This window comes from Pararge aegeria, chromosome 12 (assembly GCF_905163445.1).
Source record: "Pararge aegeria chromosome 12, ilParAegt1.1, whole genome shotgun sequence".
NCBI classification, from domain to species: domain Eukaryota; kingdom Metazoa; phylum Arthropoda; class Insecta; order Lepidoptera; family Nymphalidae; genus Pararge; species Pararge aegeria.
This window is the reverse complement of record NC_053191.1, coordinates 10,741,369-10,762,324: the sequence shown is the minus strand read 5'-3', so window position 1 is coordinate 10,762,324 and position 20,956 is coordinate 10,741,369. Positions and strand designations below refer to the sequence as shown.

At 34.7% G+C, this 20,956-nt stretch overlaps 1 protein-coding gene across 1 annotated transcript in view; it reads right to left on the bottom strand.

Moving 5' to 3' along the window:
• The window catches only part of LOC120628433 (putative metabolite transport protein HI_1104), a 50,485-nt gene that overhangs the window by 3,418 nt on the left and 26,111 nt on the right, over nucleotides 1–20,956 (bottom strand). Inside the window, exons 2-7 of the mRNA XM_039896805.1 lie at nucleotides 16,988–17,107; nucleotides 14,165–14,288; nucleotides 2,361–2,504; nucleotides 1,531–1,813; nucleotides 931–1,036; nucleotides 433–564 (exon numbers count right to left, since the gene is read on the bottom strand). Of these exons, the coding sequence (XP_039752739.1) occupies nucleotides 433–564; nucleotides 931–1,036; nucleotides 1,531–1,813; nucleotides 2,361–2,504; nucleotides 14,165–14,288; nucleotides 16,988–17,096 (898 nt within the window). The 5' untranslated portion in view covers nucleotides 17,097–17,107. The remainder of the gene's footprint in view (nucleotides 1–432; nucleotides 565–930; nucleotides 1,037–1,530; nucleotides 1,814–2,360; nucleotides 2,505–14,164; nucleotides 14,289–16,987; nucleotides 17,108–20,956) is intronic.

The window sequence follows — 20,956 nt, the reverse complement described above, 5'->3', positions numbered from 1 at the left end:
AGAAATTGACGAAAATCTGGTAACAACGAAACCTCATTCAACTGCGCGCCTCTGACTCGTAGGTACTAACGGTTCTAGGTTATCCCTATCATCAGAATTATACACCTTCACGTTCGTATGCACCAGACTTCGAAAGTTCGGACACTTTTCCTTTTACAGCATAGTCGACAATGCTTGTGAAGAAGGGTGTGAGTGCTCAGCAGATGTCACGATGCGTTGCGTCAATAATAATTTTGGATTATAAATTTTGGATTAAATCGTTGGATTATAATAATTATTAGCGTATTAGTTCATTGACTACAGTCAAGAAGACACTTAGCTGTGCCACGTATGCATAGCTGCTTTTCTTAATTTTATTAGCATAAGGCCTGATTCAAGGGAATAAATCATCTTTAAGGCACCTTGAAGGTAAAATAAGTTGAGATATCTTACCACAATGTCTCATTGAGGCAGCAATGCATAACAGTATAATCCTGGGCTGCGCGATCACGTGCCAGATGGTTACTTGAGGCATTTTCTTGCCAGATTCCAAGGTTGAATCTCCACCTTTGGTGTTGCCAGCGCCTGTTACAATAATTACTTTAATATTTTTACCTTCAGAAAAAAAAGTACTTTTTTGCAATAAAGCCACTCGACTTGGAAAAAGTAATTGTTAAAGTAAGTAAAATAAGTGTTTCCATTTTATTTCAGAAGTGATTAAAGTTTTTGATAAAAGGTCGGTAATTCGTTGGTGAAATATTATTAATAGTGTTGGAGTGAAAACCGTACGAATAAACTTATTAATAACAAATAGCCAACAAATCAAATTAACGTCGAGCTTCAATCAGTCCGATCCGTCAATGTGCAATATCTTGTAAAGTTTCACAACGGATCAGCATGATTTGTGCGAATCCAGATCTATTCTCTTTTTGAAGTGAGTTATAAGGTTACCTTCTTCTCCGATGGTAATTCTGGCTGGCTCCCGGAGAGTCAGGAATGTCAATACGGCGATCACGATTCCGACTATACCGGCTGCATAGTAGCAAAGACGCCAGCTCTACAAATAAAAATCATTGTCATCGTACTGACGTTCCACAGATGGGCACATCCTCACAGTAGAGGAGGGTTTCGAAAGTATGATCTCCCATAACCCAATTCCAATCAGATCTAGAAATCAAACACCCGATCTCGTGATCTATATTAAAGTATGCTCAACCCCAAGTAGGTAAGTGTTATAAAAATACAAAACAATAATTCTATATTTGTTCTAAATTTATCTAGGTAAACAGAAGGGTACTGTATATTTTAACGGTCAGTGTTCGACGTTCCGCGTGATGTGATATATGGACAATAAGTGAGGCAAAGTTATATTTAAAGATTAATGATGATAAAAAATCATAGCTTAAAATCGTTAATTTATTGAAAAACATGTGATAAATTTTAAATTTTTCGTTCTTGTCATTCCATTTCCATGGATCATTTAAGGATCGTAGATGTAACAACGAATTGAATTTTTAATATAAAACGGAGGAATAAAGTGAAATAACTTACCAGTCCCCAAGCATTTAATTCCGGAATATACCGTCCAACAGGGAAAGCAATTCCATAGCCTCCATATATTCCCCAGTTGAAGATTGACAACACCAACGCCCTCTGATGCTCCGGAAAGAGGTCTGTGAGAATTCCTGTAGCTAGCGGATTGCACCCGGACTCGCCTGCAGCCATAACCATCCGGAGAATCACTAGATGCCAGTACTCTGTCACGGTTCCCATCAAGAGGATCGCTACTACGAATATCAATGTGCATATACTGAGAATTCGAGCTCTGTTGTATCTATAACAGAAAGGGCTATCATGTAAAAACTATTAAGCTTACCTTACATATTTAACCTAACTAACAGTACATTTGGCTAGACTTAGTTCCAAACTCAGGGTCCCAACGTGGGTCTTTTTACAAACTATATAAACTCCATTTATTCTTACTTGTCTAATAGTTTAACCAATCCTTTCATTACTTCTGAATGTGAGACATTTAAAAAAAAAATACAAAAATCATCTGCTATAGAATAAATTAAAAAAAACACAATAAAAAGAGGTTTTCTTCATGGAAGTGTTTTATTATTTTCATTACATATTGAAGATAAACTTTATACTCAAAAATATGGTTTACGTTATAGAACATGTAAGAAATAATTAATTGCTGTTCGTTAGTGTCACAATAAATCATCTGTGGAAATTTCAACTGTCTACGGTGCATGACATATAGCCTGGTGACAGATGTACCGACAGACACAGACAGACGGACGCACAGTGGAGTATCTAAAAAACTATATTTGACCTAAAAAAAACATATCTACCTCTTAAATTATTTGAGGACTTACTTATCTGCCGCTATGCCCAAAATGACTCCAACGACGGTAAACACCGCCATAAAGGCAGGCCCTGCGAGGACTTGATAGTCGATCCCGAGACCATTGTAGCCCCATTCGCAGTATCTTGTACCGTTGAGCGTAAGGGACTCGCAGCTGTAAATATTATCACATTTTGTTACATCAGAAGCTTAATTTCTTAGATCTGCTTAACTAGTCAACCGGATGATCCCAGGGAAGTGACGACGTCTTGCGTCACAGTACAAGTGTCAAAGCACTCCTCTAATTTTTTAAGAGTTCTCATCGCTTGTTCAGTGTGGTATCCTTTGTCTCTATGATACTCTAAACTTTGTGGCGGGGTGCTGAGTGGTCGGTGGGAGTTCATCTTAGCTAATTATTTATGTAATAACCAGTGTACATAATAAGTTAATTACATCATATTCTTGTTATATTTAATTCTGGATTTAAAAATATATTAAATTCAATTGACTTAATTAGATATCTCCCTTTATTTCCCTTTATCGTCATAATTATCAACCGATTACCGGGCAAGTACGGGACACGGCTGCTCTCAGAATGAAAAGGGTTTAAGCCAGTCGCGTGCACTTCGTACATGCACAAAAGCACTCCATACCCTAAAATTTAAATATAGCCCGTATAAGAGGAGGTTTTTTTTTCCATTTTATGCAATTTTTCAGCTGTATGCATACCCTGGTAAGAAACCCAGTGCACGCCACTGGTTTAAGCCTTATTCACCACGCTGACCAAGCGCGGACTGGAAGACTTCACACACAAATTTATGAAGAATATTCTTAATAGATATATCTTCATTGACAAAACAAGTGATATTTTAATTGCACATAACAAACACCTTAAAGTTAGAGGTGCGTGCCGGGGACCGGACTCTATCCCAAAAAGGTTCTCACCAATAGGCTATCAAAATATATCGCTTTGTTATCTTAAAAGATTAGCAGGATTTTCTTGTAACTTGTTTTTGAATACTCTCACTGTAAACTAGCAATGGAACCTTATCAAAATAATCAAGAAATAACAAGTATAGATGACGTGTTTGGTTTTTGTTTATTGTTATAAGGTGCACAAAACAGCTAATCTATACTTATAATAAAACTGTAACTGGAAGATTGCTGTACATTTAATATATTTAGAAAATTTTGACCGGGGGATGCTTTATAAACGATACTGAGTCCAAAACAGCTTTTTATTTAATTTTGGTCTGTCTGTCTGTCCGGGCATCACGTGAAAACTACTGAACGGATTCAAATAAAATTTGGTATAGTGGTAGCTGATATTCTGGGTCAACATATAGGCTACTTTTTATACTATAAACAATAACCTTCTCCCGGGAAATTGAGATAATTTTTTTTATCAATTTTACTTCATATCTCCGTTAAATTTGAACCGATTTTAATAATTATTTTTTTTATTTAAAAGTGTATACTATCAAGCATGTATTGTGTAATTTTAATGAAGATTAGATAAATATTGTCGGAGATAAAGGACATAACTATTCACAGAAAACAGCGAGTCACAAAGCATATGGGACAGCGATCGAATACATGCGTACCATCCTACTTATATTATAAATGCTATAGTTTGTGAGTAAGGATGTATGGATGGATGGATGTATGTATGTATGGATGGATGTTACTAGTCATTATTACCTACAAAAAAGTCTGGGAGGCTAAATGCCTAATTGTTAGGACACAATTACCGCTTTTTTGTTATAATTTGTCAATCAAAACACGGGTACAATCTTAAGATGGTGACGGTCCTATCAGATATATAATATAATTGGATCTATCGTTTAGACGTTACTACGGGTATAGAAATGCTAAAAAATATTAAATCCGATAATAACCGATTTGATGCAGGCGAAGTTGCGCGGGTCAGCTAGTAACTAAATATAAGTAATAACAAGTTTTGTTCTAAGAAAAAACCAAAAGTATGTGTACACAACTTGGAATTAAATTAAACAAAAAGTAAAAATTTAATTAAAGTTGAAACAAAAAATAAAATAAAAGTTAAAGTTTAATTGATTAAGGCTAAGTTAGACGACTTTACCTGCTGTGACCAAAGATTGAAAGTTTTTGCCTAGAACATGCCTATTCATTCTTAATTTATGCACCGACATGAAAATATATGAAGTCTTTTATTTATAGTTAAACATTACATTAAAACAGACCTCGGAAAAGCAGTTCAATGATGCGTATGAAAAAAGAATACGCAAAGCAAGTTGCTGTTGAAAAACCGCAGATCACTTGCTGTACCTAACTACGATGACAATATTTGGTAGGTACCTACATTGCTAAAGGACAGAATCGATTGTGGTTAAATTCATAGAATCTTATTGATCAAGTCCAATTTTACGAGAGGTTGACAGCTGGACCTTGAATTAACATTCCATGCAAACTAATTAATGGTAATCCATTACAGTATCTGGTAGGGTCTGGTAATTATTTTTACCTACTTACAAGGAGTTATGATTAATATTCCCAGTATGCAGTAGGTGTATATTAACATGTCGTGATCATGTTTGAACACCAGACATTTGACCAATACGTTCATATCAAGTATATGAACGTATTAGTAAAACCCAGCACAAAAAGTGGATCGCTATTTTTTGTAACGTCGTTTCGTACCTATCTAGCTATAGTAGTTGAGTCTAGAATATGTGGTGCTGTTGTTGGAGGTACCTACCTATACCTACTTATATTACAAAATTGAACTTTTTGTTTGGCAACGTGACATAATATTGAAAAGGAATATAATATATGGGGTTAATCTGTTAGGGTTGTCGCAAACAGATTCATGATCAGTTTATTATTGCTTTCAGATATTAACAGTAAAAATTATTAAATTTTTCAAATTCTTAGATTTCACGGATGAGTTCGCTATTATGTGGTGGATTTGCGTATTTTCTTTTATATGGGGTAGACATTTTACAGAAGTATTTTGAAATGTGCAAACCGTTTATTCTATTTCGCCCGTCTTTAATTTATCATGTGAAAAGCTAATTTATAATATTAATTAATTACCAAATAAATTTACATGGCGAAAGAAGATATAGGTGAATTTAATTTAATATTCATGGAGGGATGGATAACGGTGGTTTGGAATATAAAAGAATAACCCTTACCTAACAGTGAAACCTTTGTAATTTGGCATGGTTCTTTTAACGGCAGATTTCAATAACCTGTTATCTTTTAAATCATTACGTCACAAATACACAGGACTTCCATCCCTTTGTCCTTTTGTTAGTAGTGCGAATGAAATAATATTAAAATAAAATCTGAAAAAAAGTGTCTTAATAGTATTTTACCTTAACGTTGGTAGCCCTTACATAACGACAAATAAGACTTTTTGTTTGGATACAAAGTTATCGGCAAAAACTTTTCAAAGCCTTGACTTTTAATTAAAATATAACAATCTATTTTAGGTACTGTTGTCACTTTTTACAGTAGGTACTACCTATTTAATGTTTTCTATTAGATAGGTACGTATTTCGTTACGCCTAAATCATGTATTTACTATTCAAGCATGTTGTAAGTTGTTTGTGTTACGAATTTTTGAGATATTTTACTTCTATGATCCTCATTCAAACTTAGTAAGCTGCGATGCTACTTAGATACAATAAAATGAATACGTTTGTTATAATCCGTCTACTGAATCCGCGTTTCTGATGTTTGAGACTTGGTCATTATTACAACAAACTGACTGAAGGATTTTTTAAGTATCACAGTAATTAATATAAAAGTTCACTAAACCTTTTTAAAAGTGCAGTATTAAATAAAAAATATATTGTTTTCAAACTGAAAATAATTATTTGTTAGTAGGGCCAATGAATATCTATTTACTAAAAATAAATTAAAAAAACAACGCCACATCATCGTTCGCCAATAAATAAGATGCATGGAAGCAAACGGCTTCGCGTTACACACGTTTCTGGCAGTGGAGTGCAAAGGAATTTGGACCAGGGTAAACATAAAAAGTAAAATGGCAAATTCACCCTCCGTTTCCAGTTATATAAAAATGTCAGGGTATGCAGCGCTTTTGTGCGTGTACGAAGTGCACGCCACTGGTTTCTAGCTGGTTTTTCTTTCTGTAGAATCTGCATTCCGAGCTTGTGTAACAAACATACCTACATACTTTTTCAAAGGCACAAATCGGTATATCGATCTACTCTTATTTATTAAACTACGTGATGGAGTTGTTCGTGATAATAAGGTTCACATTCATTGACGGGTTGTTATATCTTTAAAATTCGTGTGTCTTTATTAGCGATTTATTTGCGAGATCTTACTTTACTACATTGCGTAATTACATGGATCACAGATATATGTAATATATCTGTGATCCATGTAATTACGCATTGTAGATATAGATATTATAGATATTTATCAAGTAACACAGATACAAGTTAAATACAGATACTCCTAGACATAGGTCACATAACGAAATAGATGTCTTCAGTGCGAGGTAAACATATAACTGGCCTATAATAATTAATAGGTACGTTTATCTACCTTTTAGCTTTAAATGCTTTAAATGAATAAAATCAGTTCTAATTAAAGCATGTAAAAAAAAACGGTTTAGGTTGGTTGCATAGGGATTTCCCAAACCATCCCACATGTAAAAGTAAGGGAGTTCGCCCACAGCTACGTTTTGCAGCGATTCAATAGATAATTCAACCGCTAAAACTGCGATTACATGATGCTGTAGCTGGTTATACCTTCGATCACGTAATCAGGATTTTGCTTCGCTAGTATAGCGAAATACAATCACACATACATGATTTAGCAGCCAGTATCGATACAATCGTATACTTCACGCAATCGATCGATACCATGCTCTTCCCTAAGTTCCTAACGTCTATTTTACAAAAGAGAAGCTCAGTCATTATTATGCGATTGTATCGTTATTGAATAATTTGCGACCGACGACCCGTTAAAGGAGCGATGCAGACGCGCGCGTTTCAGAATCACTGCAATAAAATCGCCATGGGCGACCTCCCTAAGAGTAGTTCATTAAAACTAACAAAATATAATCTTTCTTTATGCTGCGGTTACACTGTTTTAATTTAGCTTTGTGTTGATATTTAATAAGTTCATTGACTGCTTTAACCTTGCGTTGAGTTTATTCCTAACCATATCTCTATTACACAGATAATGATCATGAAAACCATTCACAAAGGTTTTCAAATAGGTTAAGTGATTATCTGTTGCGGTGTTTATCATGTTCCTGGACATTTTGATTACAAAAACGTTCCAATCGTTTATTTAATCGTATCTAACTATCAATAAAGACTTGTGTTTAAATTTTAGCTCGAATATATAATTGACTTCGCAATTCCGTAAAGTAGTTAGATAAAATTAATGTATTGCAACAAAATAACGAAGCAGCAAATGTGGCCCTATTGGTATTTTTTTGAATTTTTCCGTTGATAAAATTGTACAGCGCTTTTGGGATTCTATAATGGAATAAAATAAGTTTCGTAGCTCATATTATTCTCAACCAGCAATATCCCAAAATTGTGTATAGGCCTCATTGAGGTAAAGATAGGGATTAATCGCTAAGATGGTAGACCATCAATCTTTTAATTTTTTTTTAAATTAATTATAATAAAACCGGATTGGGACAGACCATGGTCAGACACTAAATATTTCCCGAGAGTCATAAAACTGTTCCATGCATCTGGTGATACAACTTGCGCATTTTTAGTGCAAACAGAGATACTATAGATCAAAGCATTAAGTTCAAATCCAGAAGAGGAACAGGTTCAGCGTCTTATTTTTTTATCCGCAAATTCAACATTTGATCTATCCGTAATCTACAGATTTATTAAGTAGGTACTTAGCAGCGTTGTTACTGTCAAAAAAATATCCATACAATTATTGACAAATAACAACTTTGCTAAGCAAGTTATCAACACATAACAGATAGATTGAATATAGAAAACGGATGGCGTATAATTTGTTTGGGAACTCGAACATCTTCCTAGTAGTTTTCTCTATGAAAACAAAAATCGTGCATCGGTATAATATTATAATGTAGTAAAATCAGGATAAAATAGATCCAAAATATTCCATTGTAGATTACTATAAATAAAAAGCTCAAGGTCGCCCGTTAAACGGCTGGATCAAACTAATTAAATAAGTAGCTTAGTCATACAGTGATAGGTAACCTGCAGTAAACTTGACCATGAATAGTTCCAAGAGTAAAAATAGATTTACCTACACTCCATTTTTACTCACTTGCCTTATAATTTAAGAAATCTTTTATTTCTTTTCTCGTAACTATTACGACCGTGGAGCTGCCTCAACAATATGAGTTTGTCAATCTGAATGCATCGGTATATAAAATAACACTTTATAATTATAAAATTAATTATAGTATAAGTAATGAGGAAATAAATGAGGCTATGCAAATTGGTGTTTTTCACGAGTGAACTTGAACTTAGAACTTGCGGCAGTTCGATCGAAAAAAGTGACGACGTGTACTTGATTCTTGAGTATAGCTGACCCTCGAGAATTCATCACAGCATGGTCTTGTGCCGCTTGTCCAGCGGCTCCATGCGATTCTGTTAGCGCTCGGCTGTCGTTGGTCCACTTAGTGTGGGAGGATCTACCAACGCTGTGTTTTTCGTCGTTGGCTGGCCATTTACGCGCTTTGATACCACAGCGTACCGAGAGATTTGCTTCGCCTATTGCCACTTTAGACGCGGTGGTAGCGCATCGGGTAGGAGCTCGACTTCACATTCGGGTTCCGAGTTCGAATCCTAGCACGCACCTCTAAGTTTTCCAAGTTATGTGCGTTTTTTAAGTAATTTAAATATCACTTGCTTCAACGGTGAAGGAAAACCGGAAAGCCGTGGCGGACTAAGACCTTTATCCTTTCTCATTGCGGGAGGAGACCCATCGGTAGTGGGCCGGTAATGGGTAGATGAGATCATCATGATGATTGCCACTTTAGTTTCACTATTCGTTGAGCTATATTGGTAACTCTGGATCTTCTACGGATTTTCTTACTTATGATTTGATCACGTCGATAAACTCTAAGCATAGTCCGCTTAGTGACCTTAAGCGTTCGTATGAGGCATATCTTAGCTCAGTAACATAATATTATGTACCTAAGGTATTGCATTATTTTCCATAAAGATAAAGATCATTAAATGGAGAAATAATCCCGTTCCCAATTCCCATTTGTCAAGTCGGCAGCCTTTTAAGCTTCTTTTAATTGTCTCAAACGATGTGTTACACAATATCATGACAGCAATCAAGAGATTTTAACGAGGATTAATGAAGAATGGTCCATTCATTGTGTTAATTTATTTACGACTATACCAACTCACAGTTCTATTTGTAAGACTATAGGGAAAATAATTAGGTCTTCTCGATTAAATCTCTTTCAAATGAGTTAGACGCTTTATGTTTGTTGTATGATACGAGTGTTTTCGCTCATCGATACCTAGGTCAATGGTGGACCGATTTTAAAAATTACTTTATTGTTTGAAAGGGTACACTCTCCAGGTAGTCTCATATAATTTTGTTGTCATGTCAGATCCTGATGTGTATATAATGCAAAAAGAAACATCCTCAAATTTTGCAGCCACGATTTAACTCCGAACTTCTATAAATAGGTTTTTAAAACGCTTGGTTATCGTACATATACCTAGTACATACTAAATATTGGATAGAAGCAGGCGTTACTTTTCGGAAATCCATAATATATTATGAAAATTAAGCTTAATTTGCTATGCTCCGCGAACAGCAGCAGAATCTGTATGGTGTAATTTATAATTACTTCAATCCGTATACTCCACACCAAACAGATCCTCGGCATGAACATCTAACAAATAACAATTATTATTATTCATTGTAAAGTCAACATCTCCTGAGGATGCTCCGGTTTCGGAGCGAAACGTGCGTAGAGAGTACATTGCCGAGGATCTGTTCGGTGTGGAGTATACGGATTGAAGTATAATTATAAATTACACCATACAGATTCTGCTGCTGTTCGCGGAGTATAGCAAAATTAGCTTAATTTTCATAATATAGTACATACTAACTGCTAAGTACATAATTATATAGATATTTAAACTTTCCTAGTCATAATTTTTATATGTAATATTCTAATAACTAGATACAATCGATTTATTAGGGATAAAAAAATAATATGAAATATATTTCCTTCCACAACCATAGACTTATTACATCGCATGCTCCTACAATACAACGAACTTAACCTGGTATTTTTTTTTGTTATAAGTTATATGTTCGAATCGTTTTATTAATAAGGCGCTAACGTCCGTTTTCTATATTCAATCTATCTGTAATCTTTTGATAATTTGGTTGGCAAAGTTGTTAGTGGTTAAAAATTGTATGGATACTTTATGCCAATAACAACGTTGCTGAGAAACAAATCTATAGATTATGGATAGATTGAACATGGGCATAAGTCCAGCGGAGCAAACATACGCCGCGAGATAATTTTGAGTTTGAGATAGTAAGTTTCTAATTTTATGAGATAAACTATGCTTGTCTTAACTATACTTGTGAAGGACATAGAGTACATTTATACCGAAGAGCATGCGGGAACCGTTCTCGTGGCACACCTGTTGATATCTATGTACTGAACAGCTGAATGATGAAATCTTGTCGTGCTTAAAGATTTCTAGGGACGTATTTTCAAAAATCTGAAACAATCTTGAGCACTTATGAATATATTATTTTTTAGATACTTATGTGGGGCAGTTTGGAGAGAATAATAATACGAGTTCGTATTAGGTACATTAATTTAATGTATCGCGTAAGGTTTAACCAGTGCGGCGTCTGCAATGCACATACTTACGCGGCCCACAATTTTTTTTATGTTTGTTACGACATCACTTTGCAAATCTTTTAATAACTGCGCTTTTCTCTACTTTAATATGCATATTTACTTCATATAAATCTTCTTCTTGAGTCACTCTGAAAACTGCATTAAAATCCGTTGCGAGATGTAATGTATTAGATCTAAGCGTACAAAAAGCGGGAATAACTTTGTTTTATACTTTGTAAAGTTGTTAAAGATATTATTGTTTTTATAACCTTATTTTTTTATATCCTACCATTAGCGAGAAGTATAGGCGATTCCAATAGGAGAAAAGGATTTCGAGTTTGGACCGCCATGAAATTGCCTGAGAAATTATAAACAGAATAATTTAATACCAACCCAACTCGGGAATCGAATCTAGGATATTGTGATCCTTAGTATATGGTAACCACTTCCAACATGGCAGTTTTATTATCTTCAGCAATTAATGATTTTCAAATGGTAATGAGGAAACACCTCTATCTATCAATTATTCTTTTTGCAGAGCCGGAATTATTATTAGAATATAATAATAATATTATCTCGTTTATTTCAGACAGTACCCACCTCAATATATTCAATACAAAACAAATACATTAATGTTAAAAATGCATAAAAGTAGAACTATAAAGTATGATATCTATACTTATAATAAAACTGTAACTGGACGATTTCTGTACATTTAATAAATTTTGAAAATTTTGACCGGGGGATGCTTTATATTCGATACTGAGTCCAAAACAGATTTTTATTTAATTTTTGTCTGTCTGTCTGTCCGGGCATCACGTGAAAACTACTGAACGGATTAAAATAAAATTTGGTATAGTAGTAGCTGATATTCCGGGTCAATATATATTTTATCCCGGCTATATATAGGCTACTTTTTATCCCAATAAACAATAAGCTTCTCCCGGGAAATGAGATGAAAATTAAATTTGAACCGATTTTAATAATTCTTTTTTTATTTGAAAGTGTATACTATCAAACATGTATTGTGTAATTTTAATGAAGATCGGATAAATATTGTCGGAGATAAAGGACATATCTATTCACAGATAACAGCGAGTCGCAAAGCGTATGGGTCAGCGATCGAATGCATGCGTACCATCCTACTTATATTATAAATGCGATAGTTTGTGAGTAAGGATGACATGTTTAAAGTAGTCATTATTACCTACAAAAAAGTCTAAATGCATAATTGTTAGGACACAATAACTGCTTTTTGTTATAATTTGTCAATCAAACAACAGGGTACAATCTTAAGAGGTTGACGTGATCGTTTCGACGTAGAGAAATGCTAAAAGATATTAAATCCGATAATAAACGATTTGATGCAGACGAAGTTGCGCGGGTCAGCTTAATAAATAAATAAAATTAAAGTTACTCAAAGTACATCAAAGTTCCTACTTAGTTTGACTATTATTTAATTTACATTATGTTATAAATACGCCAATTTAATTAGGTAACTGCAGATTTTCTGTTTTGTAACTTGATTTTATTAATTTTGACGTAGACTAAATAACTAACGACCGTCAATGCATCCCAAGTAGTAAATAATATTTTGAAAACTGAAGGACTCTCATCCTCTATTTTACCCATGTGGGGGTTGTATCTTCAAAAACTAGGAAAACGTGAAACAAAGTTTCGTGTCGTTTTAACAAAAGCACAAAAAAGTTTCATGGATATAACTTGAAAAATGACAAACTTTCATACTAACATTCTTTCTACGTTAACTCCTTTATTTAAAAAATACCCTCCTCTTACTACATTGCACTAGGGTATACTTAATACTACGAGGTACTAGATTGATCAACATCATGCATCAACGATCTGGGAACTCCATATTTGGAAGCCTGCTTGTTTTGGATATTAAAAGTAGCCATAATCATCCTCCATGTTTTAAACAACCTCTATACAAAATATCACGTTAATCTATTTCTCTGTTGCTTAATGAAAACACCCCAACCAATATAAATCAGCAAAACAAGATTGCGAATATACTAATTAGTAAGAATTACACTTTTATAGAGCACTGACAGATAGATCTGCACGGCAAACAAAACAGTGTTAGAAACCATATTATTAAGAACGCTGTAAAAATAAGTCTTATGCTCACACATAAGGCTTTTTTCAACGCAATATTTGCATAATTTATTACTATACTTATTTCGCATAATAAAGTTGCCGTTCTAAAGAATCCAAACTGCGTAGTAGCAAAATTATTACAAAATTACAACCAGAGTAAAATGCTTTGTGTACCTTGAGAGTGGTCCTATATGTATATTTTTGTTAAATATCTGAAAGAGATTAGAGACGGAAGGCGCAATTATTCTGTGTAAATGTATTGATACCAGTAAATCTAAATTTATTCCAGATCTCTGGATTCTTGTCAAAGAAGAACCTATTCTGCCATATTCTGCGCAATAAACGGAACAGGATCTTCCTCGCTTTACACCGAACCTCTCAAAAATGATTCTAATCGACATGGTGACGTGGACGACCTAAGACAATGTGAAAGCGGTCTCTTGAATGGAAAATTGAGTCATCTGGTGTTTGATATATCATGAATAACAAGATCCTACTTAAGCGGTCTCTTAGATGGAAAATTAACTCATCTGATGTATAATATGATTAAAGGACATAAAGAATCGCCTCACGAACCATAACGACGTAATATTTATAAAATTGTCATAATATTAGGACCTTTCTACTAAAAGCTGTTGCCTGCGTTCGCTGTCCGCGTTATTTACGGTTTGTATTCCTGGGATAAAAAGTTACCTATGTTACTCTCCGTCTGAACTAATTCTATGCCAAAAATGAAGTTTAGGCGTTTTAGGGCGTGAGGGAAGGAGCAAACACACTTTCTCATTTATAATATTAGGGAAGGTTGATTGAAGATTTACAATTTAAAGTTCAATCTGAAATTACAGCCAAATTTTACTTACATATCACTGGAGTTAACTTTCTCGCAAACGACAGGCAGCTGACTGAGATGTAGATGGGTCGCATTCAGCATACACGCTTTGTCTCCGTAATGAAGATCCTCCGCTGTTACCTTCGATGTGGTGCCTGCAACCAATAACGTGAATCTTAGGTATGATTCAAGACAAGTTTAAGGTTTATATTGACTGACTAATAATTAATTGTAAATAATTTATAAGAATGGCTTTTTTACATTTTAATGCATGCTGTGATAACCTGTAAATAGTTGAACATTTACTATGTGACTCATTCCAAAAAAAAAAAAAGCATGTTTTAATGTATCTACTGTTGGTTGTCCTTTATAAATAAATAAATAAATAAATAAATAAATAAATAAAGTTTAGATCTTCGGACTCCGTTTCGGGATAACTGAGTTCGATCCCCGACACGCACCTCCAACTTTTCAGTTATGTGCGTTTTTTATTTAAGCAATAACATATTACTTGCTGTAACGGTGGGCGAAAATATATTGAGGAAACCTGTCTGCCTGAGATTTCTCCATAATGTTTTTAAGTGCGTATAAACTTGGCTAGCAAGATGGATCACAGCCTATAGTCCTTATGACGCCTATCCTGTAGTGGGTAGTTTATGTTAATGATATCTTCAGGAGCAGTCGGATTAATAAGACGATCAGAACTTTCGTAACGAATCATGAAAGTTATTTATTTACCTCGGTGCTGATTGTCAAAATTTCTAAAGTATTTGCAGGCTTAAAAATAGTTTTGTTTTACGGAAAAATATAGCATTACAAGCTTTTAATAGCCGCTTTTTCCCGTGATAATTTGAAAAACTTTGCCAGGAGAAATAATACACTGACCATGAATGCTTGCATAAATGCTTGTGTAAACAATGTTCTGTGTTTCCATTATACATGTAAATTTCGAGGGTTCACTGTTAAATGTTCAAATCCATCAATGTATTTTAAAAACAAATATTTAGATATTCCCTCAAAAATGTAGGAAGATAAACATATGATAAAATAAAAGGAAAAATAAAAGGAATTTAAAGAGTCTCGAACTTTTGAAAGCAGATCGTGACATCGCAGAGGTTTTCTATTAAATAACGCTAACAGTGGCTTAGAATGGAATATATATATCCATTCATCAAGACTATGTCAATTTCAGCAACAACTTCGTGTAGGAGGGCCTCGGTTGCGATTGCCAAAGAGATACGGGTACAAATGCAGCCGGTTTTGCAATTTGATACGTAATTACAATTTTATATAATAATATAGATTTTTCCTCCAAATGTAGGCAAAAATACATTAATAAATATAAAGACGCTATTAAGATAATTAGATATTTAATAATCTTAATCTTAATAGCTTCATTATTTACCAAAGCTAATTAGCGTATTATTAAAAGAACCCTTAAAATTATTTTGTATACTTGAGAGTTGACGATATACGGTACTTAGAGCTTGAACTGTTGTACTATGCACTCTATGCAGTTACCTCGTTGGTCTATTTGTTAGCATGTTCAACTGTGGATCACAAGTTCCTGGGTTTGATTCTTAGGTTGGGCCAAACATTTTAAGGTTTTGGGTTTTTCTTTTTGGATTTCTCCACCAGCCTAAAACAGATCAAGTTAATCTGCAGTAAGTGTCGGTTATTATCCCTAGTTATTGTTATCATTAAAGCCCATCAAACACTATTGGAGCAGTGTGGTGGACTTATACTCTGAAACTCTCTTTTATACGGGACGATTCCTGTGCCCAGAAATGTGTCGTCGATAGGCTGATGATGATGGTGATAATTGATGATACGTTGCTCTGATTCCTATCTACCTAGTAGTTATACAATTTACCTAATTTGTAATTACCTACTCCACGGGTCACGAACCAAATGCGTAGGAATGCGCCCCCCACTCAGTTCAGCGAGTCGAGGTCGCTGCTACTCATTTTTGTATTCACTTTAAACAACGAAATTTTTTAAACAAACTCGTGCTTTGAAACTAATTCAAAGTGTTGCGAATTACTAAGTTGTATTCTATCCACGGCTATAACTAAGTTCTTAAATTAGTCATGGTTTTTATATTTCGAAATGGTGCTGCGCAAACGTAGATCCTTTTTTTACTCAGATGAGATACCATCACAGATGTAACCGAACTTGCATTTACAGCATTAGGACGGGTTATGACCTAGGTATAATCAGTAGGTATAGAAAATAATTTATGCTGGTTGTGTCTTTCCAAGTGGAAAAAACCTTTAGTTTCTAGTAGACACTTCCCTGACGCAGACACAGTACATTTTGCTGTGGTAGGAAACCTCCCTTTTTTAATTCTGGATATAGAGGTTTTTATCTCGTCGTTGCCATCAAATAATATCTTCTAACCGAGTTCAAATAAACTCACTTAGAATTCAGAATGCAAAATATGGATTTAGCAAGTTATTTGGTGTCAATAAGGTTGGTGAGATACAGAATCGGATAGCTGGTGGTACTATGTAGGTTGGTAATAATCATTCGAAAGATAAATGGAAATACTCGATTGTAGAAGTAGCAAATAATCTTTTAATCTTTTCTTTAACATTGTCAAAAATGCATTTTTGTATGGTGATTTAGTTTTCAACTTATTTTAATTTTTATCGATTATTTATTATAGCGGCAATTAAAATACACATTCTGTGACCTTTTCAGCTCTACTTATTTCAGCCCATCGACAAACAGACGGACAGACGGACAAACAGACAGAAGATTCGATGGACGGACTGACGATAGCGTAGGCTTAGCATTACGGTCCCTAGGGCTAAAAAAACAACTTTTGTTAGAATCAGATGGTTTCACTCACCAATAAGATAATGTCCCAGTTCTCCAAGAATGTATCCCACGGACACCAAACCCAGCACATACCACTTGTAGAAGTTTTTCAACTTGCTTAAAATGCCTCCGTGGAACATCTTCGTTTATTCTGAAACAAGCAACAGGAAATAATTAAAACCCATGTGCAATGAACTTGAAGTCTAGTTTTATATAAAGTGTTGAAACCATGCAAGTCTTCACGATGCAATTTATAACTTCTTCAATTTTTTTTTTCCTGTTTCGCAATGCAAAATGGTGAGTGATTTTTAAAAGGTTTTTTTTCTTTGGTGTATAAGGTTAAAAAAAAATTAAATATTGTATTTGTGGCACTTATCCAATATTAAAATCCTTTTAAAGTTTACGAGCTCGTTAAACGAATCCTACTCGTTGCTCGTTGTGCCTATTTGAGTTGTTTTATTCCACCCTTAAATACTTGAACAGATTCGGATGGAGGGAAGGCACATCCAAATCTGTTCAAGTACCTACCTGTGTAAGTTATGTTACTATGGTTGCTAGAATCATTACTTACATCTCTGGTGACACAGACTATATTAAAAAAAAAAAAACAATATAACAGTTGACGTTAACATCTAATGTGATTTTTTTTTCGTTAGGCAATAAATAGGCAGTCATATTTTTTGACTTTTTTTAATACGTATTTGTTTTTAAAAGTGGTTTTGTTAAAGGGATGTTTGTAAGTGAGCTTAAAAACAATTATTTAAGCCGGGTGTCAAATAGCTTAGGACTTTCTAATACCAATAAATTATTATTACTGTCGGCAAAGAAGTTTCCCCAATATTAGAGTGGGATATAGACAAGACCATTTGCTTAGATTTTTTTGAGAGTGAGTGATGTAACGTGCTCTCTGCACGGGGGTAGACAATGAAAATATACTAACTACGGACTAACCTCTAAGAATTCGATTTTTTCTATAAGCTTGGGCCGAGAGCAGTTGAGGCATTGAATGGCGATAGAAATACTTACGAACATTTAAAAAGCGAAAATGTGTTTGTTTACCTTCCTTCACGCTCTAACTAAGCACCAAATTAGCTTGATTTTTGGCAAAGAGTAAGTTGAAGAACGGAGATTAACATAGATTACTTTTATCCAAGGAAGACTTACGGTTCCCACGGGATTTGTAAAAAACCGTACATAGCATAATACATGCGGGCGAAGAACAGTCAACACCAACAGCGAATTATTAGAAACAAACGCTAAGGCGCGCGTTTCAAATGGAAAAGTTTCAATCCAAATTAGTACGGGTAAGTTTATTAAATGAATTGATCATACGAGAAAATTAAGCCTGGGTTTTTGCTGTTACGCACGTAGTCGGGTGCTTGCTGCCAAGTTTATCATTAACCAATTCTTGGTAGTACAAATTGCGGTAAACTTTTCCATTAAGTATATGTAATTACTATTTCACTACACAAACTATAGGTACTTTTATAAAGTAGGACTATTGTAAATCTAATGTGTGTCTGATTGTTTTTTTATTTCCTACTAACTGCGACTTAATCCGCGCTTATTTCCGCGGGGTAAAAGCCCCATGGGAATCGTCTTTTTTCGGGAGCTAAACAGTATTCTTAGTAGTATTTTGATCAACATTTTGTTTCAAAATTTTATCCGGAACGGTTTTGCTGAAAAGTCTTATGTATGTAAGATACAAAGTTTCTAGCATCGACTCTATAATGCTATCCCCTCTAGGATTGTTCCATTATTTGCTATCGCGTGATTAAAAAAAATACTTTAGGTTTTAAAACGAAATCAAAAATTTACTACAAAGCCTTCGTAGTAAATACATTTTCGAAAATAGTCCTTGACTGCAATCTCACCTTTTTGTAAGTGATGATGTCAGTCTTAGATGGGAATTTTTTTTTTACTTTTTTACGCATTGCTAAACTGTTAGGGAGGGAAGGCAGTACATAAAACCAATACCCTTTATCGGTTTCTATGGGGAACCCTTCTAAACGCTAAATCACTTCACGGTACGTCTTTGTCGGTAGGGTGGTAACTAGCCGTGGTCAAAGCCTCTAGCTAGACAGGCTAGTAGAACATTAAGAAACATTAAATTCCAAAATTGCGAGTTATCCAACCTGGGATCTCACACTGCACACATAAAATACCACAGAGCTCACTGGGGCAGGGAGGTAGACAAACGGCAATTGTATTTTTTTAATAGCTCATTAGAATAAAAATTATATATTCTAATATAGTATAAAATAAATGGTGTTATTGTGTAGACTCCAAAAATAGCTATATAATAGGTTTTTATGGTCAGACGTTATCCGTTGGAGTACTATGAAAAGGCAAGGCCAAAGCGTCCCGCCTGCGTCCTAAGCGGCGTTCTAGTTTGCGTCCCGCGTGCAACCAATGACGAGACGCCCGCTTGGAAATAGTCATGTGATTGGTCACATGCTAAACGGAAACGTGGAGACCGCTTAAGCAGACAGTTGAAACTCGCATTATCTTTCGCTACAGTTTTAGTTTTGTTTTTATTTATCTTGTTTATTTTTATTTTAATGGCAATCCCATCATGAATATTTAAGTATCTAGTACTTAAAAACCTTTACAGTTATGTTTTTTCGAAAGGCTAATAATTTTAATATCTTTGCCAGTGTTTCTGGATTCACTACCGAACCACGAACCTTAGGTAGGTATGGGTTGTATATGGCGCCGGTAACATTAACTTACCACAAAAGTTGTACGGATGAGATAACTTTAGCAATAAGAACGCATTGCATACCAATGATTGTAATTTTTTTTAAATTGTTATTTGTAAAGAATTTTCACTGCTGAGATATCGATATATACAGTTCAAGAAATTAACAACCGCCTTTAAAAAAAACAAAAGTTATTTTCGCAGTCATATTTAGCGGATACATATATACCTACAGCCTCAAAATCCTGTTTCAATTCAGTTTTATCTATCTTGTGCGTTTAAACAGTGCGGCGTTAGACCGTAAACAATTAGTTAGTTTTTGACAAGTAACTGCAGCACTGACCCACTTGAATATAATGATAAAATTACATGGAATTATAATGTCGCGTGTCTGTCATCTTGCTTAAAGAAAAATGTGCTTTTTATGTCGTAGATAAGTAAGACATAAAAAGCACATAGTTATAGATAAAGCAAATATAAAAACTAAACATAAAAAACAAATTTGAAAGATACAATGTTCCTGAGATTGACGTGTTCAAACTTACAAACAAACTCTTCTGCTTTAAAGTATAAGTAGATAAAGAAGTATGGTATAAGAATAGAAGTATGTCATGAGCGCAGAGAGGATTATTCGGAGGGTGCACCTGGAACTGTACTCGTAATCTGCACCAAGAAGCGCACATCTCTGAGACTTCCAAATTGACCTCGGACTCTTGTGTTGTTCAGCGCCATGTTGGTTCCACCACTTTTGGTACTAACTAAAGATTTTTTTTTTAAATTCGTTCTAGGATATTATTCTGAGATATCTTTTTTTTTTACTTTTTTAGGTAACAATAATTGACTAATGAAGTCGATTGCCAACGGCCCATCTGATTGTAAGTGGAAGACCATCGGCTATAAACAGGGCAACACTTCGCATGGCATGCAACGAACACTTTCTACAAAGTTTGCATCAACCTGAGAAGTAATTGCTTCTTCTTCTTAGGGTGCCGTATCCTTACGAAGGTTGGCAATCATTAGGGCTATCTCTACCTTGGACACCGCTGCTCTTAATAATGATTTGGTTCTCTTTCCAAACCATTGTCGTAGGTTTTTGAGCCATGATATTGTTCTTCGGCCAGGCCTTCTTCTGCCTGCCACTTTACCTTGTACGATAAGAACGAAGTATAGTGTTGTACGAAGTTAGTGCATTTGCCTGTAATTATACCAGCAACCACGCCATTTAGACTGTAGCACTGAAATGCTGCTTTTCGGCAAAAAAAAGAATGGTAGCAGTACTTCTCTCGCCGAGATCTGCCA